Below are 17,690 nucleotides of genomic sequence, written 5' to 3' on the forward strand. Positions count from 1 at the left end.
AGCGAGGGGTGATGGAACGCTCCCCAGGGGAGGGTGCGCTCGGCTTGGAAGCAGAGCACAGGCCCACACAGTGTGCGAGGGCTCTTCTAATTGCTTTTAATTCTTAATGAAATAGAAAATAAAGTCAGCTGCCGAAAGCAAGGATAAGGAAGTCCCTCTGAAGTTGGAAGACAGGAGAGAAGGTGTGAAAAGATGCCAAACGGGGAGAGAGCACTTGCGGCAGGTAGGAGAGGCAGCAGGTTGCCCGGCAACACCCCTATCCTGCTTACGTTCAATGTCATGAATTTTAAGTGAGACCAGGAAAGGCGTTCTGGCCACCAGTTCTATTCGTGTTGGGGGTGGTCTTCCCATACCACTGAGCAATTTGCCAACACCAGCTGGGTGTCCTCCCATTCAACTCCGTTCTGACCCTGTCTGCCTGGGGACAGCATCGGACACCACATGTGAAGCGTTCGGTCCTACGAGAGTAACCCCACCTTCCTTCAGATGCCACTTGCAATCCCAGGTTGTCACTTGACGAGCTATAAATCAGAGGTTCCCACGACCCCTTCCTTGGGTTGGATGAATTTGCTAGAGCGGCTCTCAAAGCTCAGGAAACCAGTTTACTCACTAGAGTAACTACAAATCTATTACAAAGGACGTTAAAGGACATCAGCCAGATGAAGAGACACACAGATCAAGGTCCTGAGCAACGGAGTTTCTGTCTGGTTCCCCAAGCTGGAAGCTCTCGGAACCCCATCATTACACAGGCACAATTGATTAACTCACTGGCCACTGGCGGTTGTTTCAACCCCCAGCCCCTCTCCCTTCCCGGAGGTCGTGGGGGTGGGACTGAAAAATTCCAACTCTGTAATCACATGATTGGATCCCCGGGGCCTTGATTCAGGCCTGCTGGCCTCGCCCTTAGGTATTTTCCAAAAGCCTCCTCATTAACATAAACTCAGCTGTGGTTGAAAGGGGCTTGTGAATGATTAACAAGACACTCATTTCAGGCTTTTGGTCTCTGGCGCCTGAGGACAAGAGACCAGATGCTGCTTGGATACAGGAGAAGATGCTCCCGTTGCTCTAACTGCTCAGAGAATTCCAAGGGTTTGGGGAGCTATGAGCCCGGAAGCCGATGAGCCCGGAAGCCGGGAGGAAGACCAAATATGTTTATACGAGAAATATATTTTGGTGGCCTGAATGACCAAATATTTCTTATAAACCACAATATCACAACTGGTTATCAGTGTCACCAGCAAGACCCCAAGACCCGACCTTTACTGCACACCTGGCACGCACCCAGTGACCCCTGCCGCACATTCTCCTTAAGCTCTTCTTTCCAGCTTATCTTGTCACTCAGGCAGAAGACCCGATGCGCACAGCATCCTGTGGTGGAAACCAAACCCCCCTCAAGCAGTAACAACTGCTCTGCAGAGGAGCCCGCGGGCCCCAGACCAGTCGGAGCTCAACCCCCACTCGCCTGTGCAGATGCACCGTGGAGGGACCCAGGTACCCTCACCCCGCTATAACGCTGAGCTCTCCGCTCAAGGAAGAGCATAAGCCTCGTTAGCATAACAAAGAGGCACGGCTCCTTAAGGTGCATTTGTGACCTTATGCCCACCTCTACGTATGGTGACAACGATCCCCTTTCTAATATTCATCCTGGGGCGCCTGGTGGCTCAGCTGATTAAGCGTCTGCCTTCTATTCAGGTCATGATCCCAGTTTCCCGGGATTGAGCCCCATCTAGGGCTCCCTGCTCAGCAGGGAGTCTGCTCCTCCCTCTTCCTCTCCCCCCTCCCCCCTTGTGCTGGCTCTCTCAAAATCTAAATAAATAAATAAATATTCATCTTAACCCTAAATAAAAGGAACCCATCCAATCACCCTTGCTGGGGGGTAGGGGGTAGTCATGGTTTTGGAAGTTATTCCCCCAAGATCTCTTTATTTGCTTCAAATAAAGTTTCCTTTGTGTGACAACCACACCAGGTGTGTGTCTGTGTGTGACTCACAAGGAGCAAACTCATGCTAATTAGGTTACAACCTTTTTCACCAGTGAGGTTCCGCTGCACGGGTGCTCTGCGCAAGGAATATTTGGTTTACTCAAAGCTGGTATTATGCCAGGTACGACGGGAGCAAGAAAATTAAAGGTAAATGCAAGGCAATAATTAGCCTACGGAGTCTCAGCAGGGTAGGGAGGAAAGTGAGAACAGTGGGAGCAGTAGCCCGAGAGCCTGACGGAAACACACACGGATATAGAGTGTAGGACTTTATAAATCGAGAAATTATCTGGATTAGGGTACCAGTGAGAATGAGCTGGAAAGATAAGCAATAAATCAATAGATCTCTAGAAAATATAATGGAAGTAGCCCATTTCTAAACGAAACAAAACATAGCAAATACAGGGGAATAGGAAATGGGCATTTTCTACATGGAGAAGATTTTAAAACTCTATGAAACATTAAACGTTTCTTTTTAAATCTCTCTCTGGATGGAAAGCCTCTGTGTTGTGAAGACTAAAGATGTTTATTCTCAAATTTCTATGAATACAAATAAGAAACCAATACAAACACCATTGTTAAAAATGTGAGAATAACTGGAGAAATTCCAAAGAAGAACAATGGCTGGGGGGGGGGGTGCATACGGTAGCATCACGTGGTACCAATATAGGATGTTTCCACTATTCAATGTATGACCTAGGGGTAGAAATGTTTTTCCTCTTCTAGGTTCTTTGGTCTAATAATTGATATAAAATGGAGGTAAAACAGGTTAACAGGAGAAAACCAAAGTTTAACAGCACCTGTACCTCCTACATGCATGGGAGACACCCAGAAAAACTAAGTAACTCCCCCCAAATAAACGCATTACCTTAAATATAAGCCAAAAACAAAGGAACATGTTGGGGGGTAGAGGGGAGAATCATAGAAGGTGACGAGGAAAGCACAGTAAACCAGGGTAAGGCTACGATGCAGATTTGGTAAGACTTTCCACAGCCAGAGTCATCCCCATCTTCCCATACAGAGAGGGAGCCACCCTTACAAATGGAGATTCCCCTTATAGATGCAAATGTCTCTTACAAAACGGTCAATTCTGGGGCGCCTGGGTGGCACAGCGGTTAAGCATCTGCCTTCGGCTCAGGGCGTGATCCCGGCGATCTGGGATCAAGCCCCACATCAGGCTCCTCTACTATGAGCCTGCTTCTTCCTCTCGCACTCCCCCTGCTTGTGTTCCCTCTCTCGCTGGCTGTCTCTATCTCTGTCGAATAAATAAAAATAAAAAAATCTAAAAAAAAAAAAAAAAAAGGTCAATTCTACTCAGTTTTCAGGGCTTCACCTGTGTGTGCTGTTAAAAATAACCAGCTTAAAATAATCCCCATGCCAGATACACACATTTTGGGATAGCAAACTCTGCTCCCCTTTCAATGGTGTTGAGACAATGCCTAGTTATTGGGGATAATAAAAGGTATATCTGATTTAAGAAATATTTCTAATTTCGTTTCTTACAACCAATTAAATTCCAGATGAATCACATATTGAAACATAAAAGATACAAATGAAAATATGGGTACTTTAAAAAAGTAATCTTGTAGTTAGGAAGGCCCCAATGCACATATAATACAAACAAAATTCCAAACCCATAAACTCAGTAAAAGTGATAAATGGAAGAAAGCTATCCACAACATGTATGATGGAGGGCATATTTCTCCATTATAGAACTCATTACAAGAAAATGACAATACAATTCAAAAAATGAGCAAGATATGTAAATGGCCATTCACAGCAAAGGAAGTACAAATGACTAATAAGCATATGAAAAGATACTCAGCCTCATTCATAATTACAGAAATAAAAATTCAAAGAAAAAAAGAAGACACCATTTTTACCTATCAGCTTGCCAAACTGAAAGAACTGGTCAAAGGCCATGGTTGATGGAAATGTGGGTAAAGAAGCATTCGCAGTTACGCCACATGTATCCGTACATCCTATTCCGGCTGCAATCTAGCAATGGTTACTACGTTCTTAAATGTACATACCACCAACCAGGAATTTTACTTTCAGGAATGTATCCTATACATAAGCTCCCAGGAGTGCACAATTCTATACGAAGAGTGATTCTCTGGAATATTCCTAAAAAATCTCAAAAACCACAAACAGCTTAACTAGCCACTGATACAGGATAGGTTAAATAAATTATGCTGTATTCTCATTCTACAATACACAGTTGTTCAAATGAATGCATAAATCTTCACATACTGATTTGTCAAGACATCTCAAATGTATTGTTACATGAAAAAGTTTATAACAGTACACAGAATACATTTGTATTACAAAAACACATGTGCAGGTGTATGCCTAGAACATTCCTAAATTCTATTTAGTAGGTTGGCTTTTTGACATAGCAGGGCTTAGCAATTTAGAAACAACTTCCTATGTATATTAGATGAGCAAATGTGCAAATATATTGAGAATATGAACCAGGTTTTTAGTGCTGTAGACAGGACTTATAAATATGGAAAGGGGCAACACCGGAGTATACCATGAGATAGTTTGAATTGCAGATAACATCTACATCTTAAAATCCACAATTTCATAATGGTAATACACAGACGACGATGAGACACACACCACTTTCTAGCTTTTTCACTGCGAGAGTCTAAAAGTAATCACACAGCAATGGCAGTAAGAATACCTAGCACCCACATCGTGGTTTCTAAGTATAATCCTCCACCAAAAGGTACCAGAGCTCCCTGCAGAAATGACTGATTCCAGGGCCAGTGCCGGGGAAGGAAAGATGAGCCTGGAACATCTGAATGGGCTGGTGTATAAAACAGTTCTTGATGAATAATGGAGACAGGTCTAAAGAACAGAGCAGCCAGACTAAAGCTGTTCCCACTGACCAATTCTGGGATGATCTGTACATCACAATGTTATAGGATCTGCCGTTATCTAATAGTACCTAGGCTATCTAAATCTGGTTGTATCTAAATAGATCGCTTCCTTACGCAGAATGCCAATCTACAGCAGGACAGAGGAGTTAGAAACTCATCAGTGGATCCTAAAACTCTAGGATGAGTGTGAAGACGATCAGGGTATTAATCTCAGATCACCCTAGAGAAGAGAAAATGTTAACTTTACAACAGAGAAGTCTAGTGGATACCACCTTGAACAAGGGATTATAGTGATATGGGAAACAAAGTAAGAAGAAAAAATTACTCAGTGTTCTTACTACTTATAGCCCATTGACAAGTCCTTGAAACAGGCAGAGTGACATTCCCCTAGGGACTCACCTGCCTGGATGTTGACACTTCACTAAGGGCCAAAGGCAATCTTAGCCTGACCTCCAGGACCCTGTGAGTGTACTTTAACATATAAAAATTCCTTTGGACATTTCCTTTATCTCTACCCTGCCCCCCCCACCACCCAACCACCAAGATGCACGAAGGCAATCATCCCCCAAGTATATGACCCACCGATATCCATCCGAAGGGTCTCACTGAGTAAGGGACAGGTGGGGCTAGGAAGGGAAAGATAGGTAAGTGGCCACGGGATCAGGCTCACAGAAATCCCAGAAATGCTGAGGTATAAAGAAACCAGAAATAAAGGAACCAGCCCACCCTGAACTGGGCATCAGAGGTGGGATCTTTTCATGGCAGTCACACTGTGAGCAACAAAGAACGACCAGATCCCAAAGAAGTAAGCCCTTAAAGATGTTATCACCAGTCCTTACTCAAACCAAGACGTCACAAGAATAAGGCCACAAGCTCCCCGATCAGTTCTAAATGAGACAGTCGGTGGAGGCCCACGTTGGCTGTCGGGACCCCTCCCACTCCTGAGGGCTTTTCTGTACCCTTGCTTAATAAAACTCTACCACTTTGCTCACTCTCCTTCGTCTGCGAGATTCATGGACTCTGTGCGACAAAAACCTCACTCTCCCGCTTCAGTAGGTTACATCACTAACATTGGGACAAACTGACATCATGGGACTCCCAGTAGCACACACTGAGAATGTTATGGCATCACTTTTGTGACATTCTTGTTACAAACTCAATCTGAATTTAATCATGAAGGAGATTAAACCAAAGGATAAAAACAGAAGAGAAAGAATTGAAAAAGAATTGGAGATGAATGTGAGGGAAAAACTAGAATTTCTAGCACTCCTCAGGTCAACCCGACCTAAGAGATGTTTTACAAACTCACTTGGCCTGTCATTTTCAAAAGTATCAAGTTGAGAAACACAAAGAAAACTACAGCACGGTTTCAGATGAAAATATACTAAAGAAACAGGACGAGAAACAGCAACGGGTAATCTTGGCTGGGACCCGAGGCTGCAAAGCAGCTTAGCTACAAAGGACGTTATTGAGTCAGCCGGGACACCTTACCGTGAGTTGTGGGTTAGACAATAGTTTTCCCACGTTGGATACTAACTAATCTACATACGGATCTCTATATACACACGCTGATTCTCAACTGTGCCGCGGTTATGTAAGAGAATACTCCCCTTAGGAAGAACACGCTGAAATATTTAAGGTACAGTGAGACAGTGGCCTCAACTTACTCTCAAGTGCTCTGGAAGAAAATTAGAGAAGCAGAGGAGGAGGGAGGAAGGAAAACCTGATGAAGCAAGCAGGACAAAACATAAATAATCGGTATCTGGGTAAAAGAGGTTTGTAAAGCAATTTTTGTACTATTCTTACAAGTTTTCTCTAAGTCTGAAATTGTGTCTTTAAAAAGTATTTCAAAAAAAAAACATGACAAAATTATTTTCTTTAAAGACATCTATGCAGAAAAGGGTTAGCTCAGGAGAGCTTGCATTGCTCAGATCCTGCACACTCCTGAAGGCTTATCCTTCAGACTGGCCCTTGGCCAGCTCCTGGGAGAGGAGTCCCAAGCCCCTGAATTATTCTGTTCGATATAAGTTTTATAGGTCGAGGCCTTGAGCCAAATGATACCTGTCTGATCAGATAATATATATGAACCATGCGATTTATGGTGAAGCCATTTTTACTCCAGAAGGCTGGAGCCTGAGTACCTGAGGTCAGTAATGCAGTGTTGTAGGACCATGTGGCTGACCCCTAACAAAAACCCCAACACCAAGGCTCAGGTGAGAGTCCCTGGGTGACACCACTTTGCACTTACTGGCACACGCTGGTGCCAGGAAATTCACACACGTCCCTGTGACGACACTGGGAAAGGACACTGAGGCTGAAGTCGAGTTTCTCCTGGACTTTTTGCCCCCACTCTTTCCCCTTTGCTGATTCTAATCAGCACCTTGCCACTAATAAACCGTAACCATGACTACAACAGTTCTTCTGCATGGGGCGGGTGGGGGGGGGGAGGTGCTTCCAAGAGAATCATCTAGCTCAGTGGTGATCTTAAGGACCTCCAATAAAAGATTAAAGACCCTTCAATATATGGAGAGATAGCCTAGATCATCAATTTATCCCCCTAATGATGTTTGAATTTAATCCAGTTCCAAACCTGACCTAAAATTTGTATGGAAAAGCAAGGGTCTAACTACTTAATAATAAGGAAGAGTTGATCTCTCTGATAACAAAGATTTACTATAAAGTTATCACTGTTAAGACAGTGTAATCTTGTCACAGGGAGTCAAACAGACCAGGGGAGCAGAAGAGAGGGTCCCTAAACTAACCCATGTGTGTGCACAATTGTGAGATACGGCAGACAGAATTGTAGGCCAGTGGAGGAAGGCAGCTCTTCACACACATCCGTGTAAAAAACGAAAGATGCATTTAGACATCTATCTTACCACATATACAAAAGTCAACGGATTTTAATATGAACAGCACGTTCATATGCTTGGAAGAAAATAAGATCATTGCAACGTGAAGGTACCACCACCAGGAAGACGCAAAGAGAGCTAACTATGAAAGACAAGAACGATACATTCGACTACATTACAATAATTCCGTTCAACAAAAAGCACCGTAAAGAAAATGAAAACAACAAGCCACCAAATGGTAGCAAATACTCCTGTAACATCTTAAGGACAAGAGGGTGGCATCCAGAGTATTAAAAATCTGTTACAAGTGAACAAGGAAAACACAACCCAGAAGGGGGGGGCAGTGACAGTGGGGGTATTCTGTGGGAAACGAATATTCACGGCCAATAAACTTTGAGAAGACGGTCACCTCATTAGGACTCAGGAAACTAAGTTAAAACCACCATTTCGCACCCACGTGTGTGACGGAAATTAGGAAGTCTGCTAAGCATGTGCAAGGATGTCGATGAGCTGGGATTGCCCGTACCCTTTGCCTGTCACAGGGTAGACTGGTACAACCACTTCAAAATGCAATTCGGTAAAATCTTGTAAAATCCAACATATCTGAAATATATCTGAATATTCTTAAGGACGGAAAGTCCGAAACCACAGCTCCCTCTGGATCTTGGAAATGTAACACTGGAGTTTTTAAAAAGCAAATCCCTGAAAACGATATACGGTATATCATTTTTATAAAGCTCCGAAATAGAAATAAACAACATATTGCTTAAACACATATGTCATAAAGGTATGAAATAAGACAAAAATCAACACAAAATTAGAAAGTAGTCACTGCTGGGCGTTGGGGGAGGGGGAGGATGAGAAATGCGTGAGTGCAGCTAGATGGGGTGAGGAGCTCCCAGATGTTTATTTCCTTATGCTTCACAACTTACATCATTTTAAACATAGTGTTAGGCATAAAGTGTGTTAAAAATGATAAATATCTTTAAATGAAGATCACAGCGTGCCAAGTCTCCACGTGGTCACAAAAACCTATACTACAGGCACGTCGTAACAGCCGGCTGCAGAGGCTTGTCGGCCGAGCCGGAGCGTTCTTTGCGAAGCGGCTTAGAACTTCTGTCTGCCTTTCGTGGTCATCACCAAACACCTCCATGGATCTTACACTTTCTAACACCGATGTCATCCCAAGTTGCTAATGTTAGATTAGGCGGAGATATAAAATCTCCCTTTGGGGGAGGGGCTCACGTTTTCCCTTTGTATTCCAAGAATCCCTAGAACTTCAGCATTTCAAAAAGAACCATCAGGTTTATGTAGGTACCTAAGCAGGAAAGTCTGAAATTATTAGTCTGATTTTTATGTTCTCTCCTGTTTCCCTTTGAGGGCAACTCACCTCCACTGGTCGCCGAGGGTACTGGTCATCTGCTCACTTGCCAGGACCACCTGTGTTTCTTAGAAACGGACACAGCAGCGCCCATTCCACAGGCTCTCCTTACAGCGTGCTGTGCCCCACATGGGGGTGAAGTTTGCACCCTGCCCCTGAGACCAGGCCAGCCTTTGTCTGGACCAACACCACGTGGTGAAGTCTGAGGCAAGGTCACAACGGATCCCTCTGCTTTGGGTGGACTCTCTCTCAGGGGGCTTGCCTTTGGAATCCAGAGCACCAGGCTGGGAGGAAGCCCGGGCCACCTGCAGGGGCCACGTGGAGGCATCTCGGGTGACAGCCTGGGATCCACGGATGAGCATGGGAGCAGGTCCCAGCCTGGCCACAAGCACAGGACACCAGCCACCAGGGAGATGGATCTTGGCTGCCCTACAGCCTAAGTCCCGGTACTCGGTGATGCTGCAGACTAGAATGTCCAAGTTTCAGTACCAGCCCCCGCAGAGGTGGCCAAGCGCACCTGCCCGAGGCCAGGCTGCAGCAAAGACACCTCGCGTGTTCCCAGGACTCCCTGGTGCTTACACGGCCACATCGTGAGAAACCTGCGGCCGTCAGCAGAGCCCTAACCACGGTCCTCCTTCCTTTTCAGGTTATTCAGAAACTCAGGATTCGGCTGGATTTCCTTTTTCACCCCTCAAAACATAAAGGGACACCTTCTCTACCGGGGAATTAGGTCACCAGGTCGCCCTGCTCTAACGTGGCCTAATTTGGACCAGAGAGCTCCGACTGTAACAGCAGGACGTTCTCCCTGCCCTGGTGGTGTGTGGACACAGGTGTCCTGCTGGTCACTGGCACTAGAGGCTTATGATTGCTTCCCATCTGGGGGAGGAGGCTCTGTATGCCTCTAATCGGATACGGGTCCCCAGGGACAACCGGGGTGACAATTTGGCGGTTCTCACTAGAGCAGAGGGAAACACCAGCAAGGTGATGCAGAAGTGAGGGACAAGCCAACCCCACTTTGACCCCAAAGCAGCAAAGGCTGTAACACATATGACGATACCACGTGGTTGTAAATAACAAGGGGAGAGGTTGAGATGCCAACTGTATCAGTGACAATTGAATGAAAAATTTTTGAGTCTCCTACGAAACTCCAGTTTGGCTAGTCTTTCCTCTTAGGTCTCTAAAGTGGATAGGGAGAAGGGCCCGTAGCAATCACCATGTTTGTATTTGCTGTAAACTCTCCATGTTATAATTCTCTAAATTTAAAATGACCAAAAATTCAGTAGAGAAGGAAGTGGGAATAGGGGGGAAAAAAACGGAACAGGGAAGTTTCTTAGGTTTACCAAGATATGAATATAGGCACTTCATTTCTGTGCCCTGCAGAAGGGAGCGGTCAGGAGAGGTGGCTGATAAGGGTACAGACGTTAGATGAATCAAACACCGAGGCCGCAGGGCTGCGCGGCTCGAACGGTACCGTGCCTACTAAAGGAACCCAAATATAAGCCCGTAAATACCTCAAGGCTGCAAAATCAAAATTCTAAGGACGACCAATCACAGAGAGCCAAGGAGGCTTCAGGCTACCACCAATTGGGTCACCCCCTCGCGTTGTGTCCACCTTGTCTCCAGACAAGTCTCCCCAAGTTCCTGCTGGGAGAGCACTTCCAACCCCTGCCCATTCGATGCTGCGGGACGTGATTTCTGCCCAAATAAACTTAACATTTTTAATATTTCTCCATTCATCTTTGAACAATATAAAAGAAAAACTAGTGAGACTAAGATACTCTCGGGAAAAGAAGCGTGTGGGGTTGGGGCAGGGCAGCCAGCCTGGTGACGGGCTCTGGAAGCCCAGCCTGATGGCCCCTGAGGAGGAAATCCCAGCTCAGGTTTGTTTGGACCCTCGCAGGGGTCTCCTGGCCTTCTAGAGAGGTCTACTGAGGTTTGCTCTCCCGCTTCAGAATCCCACAGGACAAAAACTAGAGCCAGATTTGACTGTTTCAGTCCAAGGGGGGAAAAAAAACAGCTTCTAATACTGAGCAGGGTTCTTGACTACAGGGAAAACTGCATGGTTTCCTGGAATCCAAGCAGTGGCTCTTAGCGAGAGCTCACTTGGGCTTTGTAACCATGGTTTTCCAAGGCCCAACTGTATAAAAATAGAATATTTATTTAAAAAATAAAACCTGACAAATAAGCCACTGCTGTTTCTACTTGCAGTGAAAGTGCTGCAAGATTCCCAAATCACAGGCCCAGGCAACGTGGGAGATGTGTCCCACACATAACGAGGTCCCCTGGCACTGGCTGTTGGCTTCCTTCCAGGCTCTTCAGGTGCTCAGGGAAGGGCTCCCAAAAACCTTGAGAGATGGTCCTCAGAGAGCCCTTTGTGGGCATTAAAAAGCTCCTCCTCCAACTGGAGAGAGTATCTAGTATTCAAGGAGTCCCCTGTGACTTTCCTTCTAGCTCTGTCCCTGGACTGGCCCAAGGGCAGGTGGAAGGATGGCATTCAGGGGCCTTTTCTTCATGACTATGATTTGTGAATACTTGTGACCAATGGGCCACATTTCTGATCTCTACTTCCATTTCTCTGTTGAACCACAGATTTGCAGGAAGAAAAGTAAGTGAGATTTCAAAAAAGACCTTAGTGATTTACAAAGGGTCACAGGAGGAATAACACGAATAATTGGGTTTTATGGTTGTTAAAGCGTTAAACTGAAAAGGGTGCTGGTGTCTAGAAATATTTGTTTTCCTCCTGGATATGCCACTTTCAAAGACGCCCTGCTGACCCTAAGGAATCCTGACTTCCCAGAATTGAAAAGTATCTTGACTAATAAAGAACGGAGCTCTGGCGCTCATCAGCCAGGATTCCTGGCCCACGTTCTATGAACAAGTCATAATCCAGACACTGCGGACACAGCTTCGCGGAGCAGATCGACGGTTATTTACTTACCATGGTGCACACCTCAATGCCAAACCACCTTCCTGGTCAAGAAACGGTCCCTGAAACTACACATTAGTTGCTTTTGGTTTTTTTTTTTTTTTTTTTTTTTTGCAACATCTCATTTTCCCATAACACGTTCTAAAGAGCCGAAGCATAACTATGCCACTCCCCTATACCTTTTGTAGATTCCCTTTATTAAAAGTGGTGTGTTTCTGAAAAGCAGATTGATTTTAAAAGCACTCAAAAAGCTTACCTTTGCTGTTTACCCACTAGTAAATCATTCTGCAATGTGGGTGATTTGCTTTACTTCTAGCAAAAGGTACTTTTTAGTCAATGCCATTGTTTCTATTATTGAATTTTTTTTTGTAGCTAACCTGTTCCATAATTATATGTTGGCTGGTAATTGGTAAAGTCTGTGAGAAGAGCTGCACTATGGTGTGTTTTCCAATGAGACGTTAATAGTGTCATGCTTTCTTCTAGGGTTATAATTTCAATGTTAAAATTCAGCCTGGTTCTGTAGCTGTTGGCTGCTGTCACACGCACAGACAGCAGGGATAAGGACATGGGGTTTAAAAATACCATGCCTCCTCTTTGAAGGAAACCTCACTGTGGTGCCCAGCACTCTGCTTCCTAACGGGCAGTTCGTATGGTGGAGCGCTGACCGGTAAGGACTCTCCAGCAGAGGTTTGTGCCCTACTCTGCTGTGGGCACACTGGGGTCCCTGTTCTCAGAGACCGTATAATCTAGCCCTGGTGGGGGCAGCTCTCCAATGCAGTTTTGGGTAGAGGGACGGACAACGGGCCCAGGATCAGAAGACTTGGGTTCAAGCCAATTTTTGCCCCCAGGCAATTCCCAAAACAGTTTCTATAGTGGAAGACAAGCAGTACTCCTGGTTCTTCCTGCTCCACTGGGTGGTAATGACATTAAGTGGGTAGGAATGTGTTTTGTAACCACAAGTACTGTGTAAGGTGCTATCAACACAAAAGAGCCAGCAAGCAGTTCTGTGCTAGCTACCTGTGCGAGGAGGAGGACGCCAGGGGCAGGAGGAGGAGGACGCTATAGGGCATCATGGGCTCTGGGTGGCTCTGAGGACTGACCGCTATCTAGGAAGAGGCCTGAAGGGTGGGGGTGGAGAGGAACAGGACTGACGGAGCTGGAGAAGCGCAGTGGGGATGCGGGGGGTAGAGCCCCACGGCAGGCACTCCACCCAAACCCTAGCCACCCAGGAATGAGCCGATGGCTGCAGACCCTGGAGCCCTGCGGGACACAACCCAAATGTATTCAATAATTTGAATTCTGATAGAAACGTCTTAAGCTTAAGTGCGCCTATGAACAACTCTACGACGTCATCATCACAACGTTCACACATAGACAAGGTGACTGGTCTGAGAGCTGTTCATTCCTTACTCAAGACGAGTCAGCACCCTTCGACTCTAAAAGCCACATTCTTTCGCTTAGTGAGAAAACATGTCTCTACTCTATTCCCAAAAGAAACAAACATGAATGTGAATATAGAGAAGCAGAGACCCAAGGCAGACTAACCGCAAGAACTTGCCCAGCCTAGTTGACAGAAACCACCCGTCTAGGCTCCTTACAGGATTTTTCTTCTTTCTTAGATACAGCCTGTGATTTAATGGAGAGAGACAATCACACTTGGGTGAGTGAGTTCACTTTCCAGGGTTTCTCCAGCTTCCGTGAGCACCAGATCATCCTGTTTGTCATGTTCCTTGCACTGTACGTCTTCACCCTGGCCGGCAACGTCGTCATCGTGACCATCATTAGTGTTGACCGTCACCTCCACACGCCCATGTACTTCTTCCTGAGCATGCTGTCCGCTTCAGAGACCGCGTACACACTGGTCATTATACCCAAGATGCTCTGTAACCTCCTGGGCCTGAGCCGGCCCATCTCCTTGGCTGGCTGCGCCACCCAGATGTTCTTCTTCCTCACCTTGGCCATCAACAACTGCTTCCTGCTCACGGCCATGGGCTACGACCGCTATGTGGCCATCTGCAACCCCTTGAGGTACACAGTCCTCATGAACAAGACGGCGTGCATCCAGTTGGTGGGGGGGGCCTGCAGCATTGGCCTAATCGTAGCCACGACACAGGTGCTGGCCGTGTTCAGGCTGCCTTTCTGTGCCACAAAGGTGGCCCACTTCTTCTGTGACATCCGACCCGTGATGAAGCTCTCCTGCGTCGACACCACGGCCAATGAGATCCTGACTGTCATCATCAGTGTGCTGTTGATTCTGGTGCCCATGGGGCTGGTCTTCATCTCCTACGTTCTCATCATCTCCACCATCCTCAAGATCCCCTCTGCCCAGGGCCGGAAGAAGGCCTTCGCCACCTGCGCCTCCCACCTCACGGTGGTCGTCGTCCACTACGGTTGTGCCTCCATTGCCTACCTCAAGCCCAAGTCCGAGAACAGCAGGGATCAGGATCAGCTGATCTCGGTGACCTACACGGTCATCACCCCCCTGCTGAACCCTGTGGTATACACGCTGAGGAACAAGGAGGTCAAGGAGGCCCTGCTCCGGGCCACTGGCAGGAAGCTCTCCTGACGGGACGGGCCCACTCAATGAGGATCCTGTAAGATTCTCTGGAGCAGGAAAGCAGAGCAGGGTCCACAGTCCCTACAGCTCAAACTCTGGAGCCAACTAAGCCGTGGGTGGGTGAGAAGAGAACAAAAGCACTACGGATTCGGCCACTGGAGAAAGGGACGCATTTGCCCAGGGCACAGGCAAGCCTGCACCTCACACGCCAACACGGACGCTGGGGGACTTCCCCCAGAAGGGACTGCTGGGAGGGGGTGGGCTGTGTGGGTGGAATGACATCAGGACAGAAGGGAGGATGAACCGGGGATGGCTACTGTGGGACAGGGCTAACATTTTAAATATGTTCTCTAACACTTGTTCTGGACACGGGTTTCCCTGTACCCATTTGCACGGGTTTAAGTCCTAGCTGAAGTAATTCCTTCACAGACAATTCAAGCTCCCTGCATCCCAGATACCATAAGTAAACGGACAGCAGAGATCAGAGCATCTGTAAAATTCACTAGGTTTGAATGCTGGATCTTTTTCACTTAAGTTCCAGGTTGGCTACAGGGAAAAATAGAACCTGCTTCCGTGATCATGTCAGAGAAACACTTTCAGAAAGTGATTCAAATCCTTTGACTATCTAGTTAAAGCTGTAGTACCAGGTAAATCATATTGGCGTTCCTATTATGAGACTATACGAGATTGGCGGGGATCCAATCTCTGAGTGACTCGTCCGTTAAGGAGACATGGGCTTGCCTGGGGAGAGGCTTTCATGGAGTGGAAAGAAGTAACAAGGGCAGGGGAGTCAAGGAGAGAGTCCGCAGCAGGGATGGGTGGGAGAGGGTTAGGAGGTCGTGCACGGTAAGGACAACGCAGCCAGCCATCTGATGACTTAGAAACGACCAAAGACAGACTCCAATCGTCCATCCAACCTACAACCGCTTAAGACCCACCAGTCCCTGAATTAACAGCACATGGGTCACTGGCCACCTCCACTCCCAGGACTCCTGCCCTCTGCATGTCCTCCACTTCACACAGCCTTCCACCCCAACTGCATCAAGGGGCTGGTGGCTTCTCCTTTCCTGTCCTCAGGCCATTCTACCACTTACCACCCCTGGACAGAAACTGCCCACCGCCACTCCGCAGGGTATTCATCTTGAAACCCAAACCAAAGCCGCTCTCCCACGAACCTTCCGATGAAGGCGTCACTCCACGTACTTCCTCACGCCCCACCACGCCACACTCAGGCATTCACACGTCACTTCGGCGACCTTCCGTGTGGTGGCTTCATGGATGCACCTGTGAAAGGGGCAGGGATGTGGTGGCCAGGTGCCCAGCTCCAGCCTCGGATGCGGTCTTCACGGGCGGGGCTCTGTATGCCCATCTTAGAAGGCAGGGCTGTGTCCAGATGGTTCATAACTAGCTCATTAGAGTTCATGCTTACAGATTCAACTATGGGTTTTGGTTTTTGGTTTTGTTTTTTAAAGAAATTCATGGTGAAAGCCAAGAGAACTCAAAAGTACCCTGCATTTGTCAATAGCCACTTTTACTAAGCAAATAAAAATTTTACTTTAGACCAGTTTCAAAAATGCTGCCCTGTTCAACCTTCTCAACAGACAATCTGTATCAGCCAACTTAACTGCTTCAAATGTCAGGTAGCAGTTTTGTAGGTCACCGAGTGAAGGAACTGGAACATAAGCACCGGAAGAAAAAGACTCCAGTTTGAGCCCTGCCGAACTTACGATCTACATTTGAATGAATGATTTAGCTTCCCTAAGACTCAGTTTCCTCATCCAGAACACATACCCAGAGTGTATGACCAACACATGAGACAGGAAGTATGAAAATCCTTTGTAAATGATGAAACAAATACTCATTTTTATTAGAGTAAGAAAACAGCAAAACCACCTCTGTAAACTTTCAATCATATCTACCAAACCCCAAGTTCAACCTCATCCCCTGAGGCGGCCGCTGCCTCTGAGATCTCGGGGATGCCACTCGTCTGCCTTCCTGTTTTTTTGTTTTTTTTTTTTTTAAAGATTTTTATTTATTCGACAGAGATAGAGACAGCCAGCGAGAGAGGGAACACAAGCAGGGGTAGTGGGAGAGGAAGAAGCAGGCTCATAGCGGAGGAGCCTGATGTGGGGCTCGATCCCAGAACTCCGGGATCACACCCTGAGCCGAAGGCAGACGCTTAACCGCTGTGCCACCCAGGCGCCCCTGTTCCTCTTCTTTCTGCACCTGACCTTGGGCTCGCTTTCCCCAGGATGAGGGGAGAGGGAGGAGGAGTGGGAGGGGGAGGAGAGGGAAGGGGGGTAACGTTTGCTTGTGAAGGGTCCTCCCGACACACTGGTCAGGATCTGAAACAGCGCCTCGGGGAGCACCAAGCACCAGAAAGCGTGTGTTAAGCTTGGTTTCCCCAGACCCAGGGCACCACTCTTCTCTTCTCAACTGGTCTCTCTTGCTAAGACCATGAAATCCTAAGATGTCTGAATTTACGACACACCTTTGTTTCCTCCCAGCTGCGGATCCCCAAGGAAGTAACTGAATCCTTCCTTCTCTACAAAATGGGGTTATCCATGCCTGCTCTGCCTTTCCAGCGCGGCCGTCGTGAGAATCACCTACACTGGAATACACGATAGACAGAAGCTGCTAGGAGGACCACCGCAAGGTGTGAAGAAGGGTAGCGTATTATCGTCATGATCCCTATGTTCTTACCTGTCCAATTTCTCCCGGCCATTTCGTATTATTTCACCAGTTGTTGACTCTTGCCTTTCTCCCACATACGCTGAAGCTCTAACGCTACTGCAGAAGCTCATGTACATGCAGTTCCTTGCAAAAAACAAAAAACATCCCCGAACTTGGCACCACTATCTTTTGTTAGCAATTCCAGCGCTTGCTGCCCACCCACCTGCTCTACACCAAGCACCTTCCCTCCTCCTCGTTCCGTGGATTTCAGATTCTTCACATGACCCACGGCCCTCAGTAAGAAACGCATGTTCTGACATGACCCAGTGTGCATGCATCCATCTACAAACCGAAACAAAGAATTCACAGAACAGCATTTATTCTTACTACTTGCAATGCATTCTGATATTTTTCATTCCAGGCTGGTTTTTTTTAA

The 17,690-nt window shown here is 46.8% G+C and overlaps 1 protein-coding gene across 1 annotated transcript; it reads left to right on the forward strand.

Moving 5' to 3' along the window:
* Window positions 1-13,660: 13,660 nt before the first annotated feature.
* LOC123783268 (olfactory receptor 10J1-like) lies at window positions 13,661-14,590 on the forward strand. The gene has a single exon (XM_045783904.2). It carries the CDS (start codon window positions 13,661-13,663, stop codon window positions 14,588-14,590), a length of 930 nt encoding a protein of 309 aa, XP_045639860.2.
* The last annotated feature ends 3,100 nt before the right edge of the window (window positions 14,591-17,690 follow it).

Source organism: Ursus americanus, chromosome 2, assembly GCF_024610735.1.
Source record: "Ursus americanus isolate L20-20 chromosome 2, mUrsAme1.1.p, whole genome shotgun sequence".
NCBI lineage: Eukaryota > Metazoa > Chordata > Mammalia > Carnivora > Ursidae > Ursus > Ursus americanus.

Bases quoted from the DNA above. Each gene is read 5' to 3' on its own strand.
- LOC123783268 (XM_045783904.2), top strand. From the start codon at position 13,661: ATGGAGAGAGACAATCACACTTGGGTGAGTGAGTTCACTTTCCAGGGT.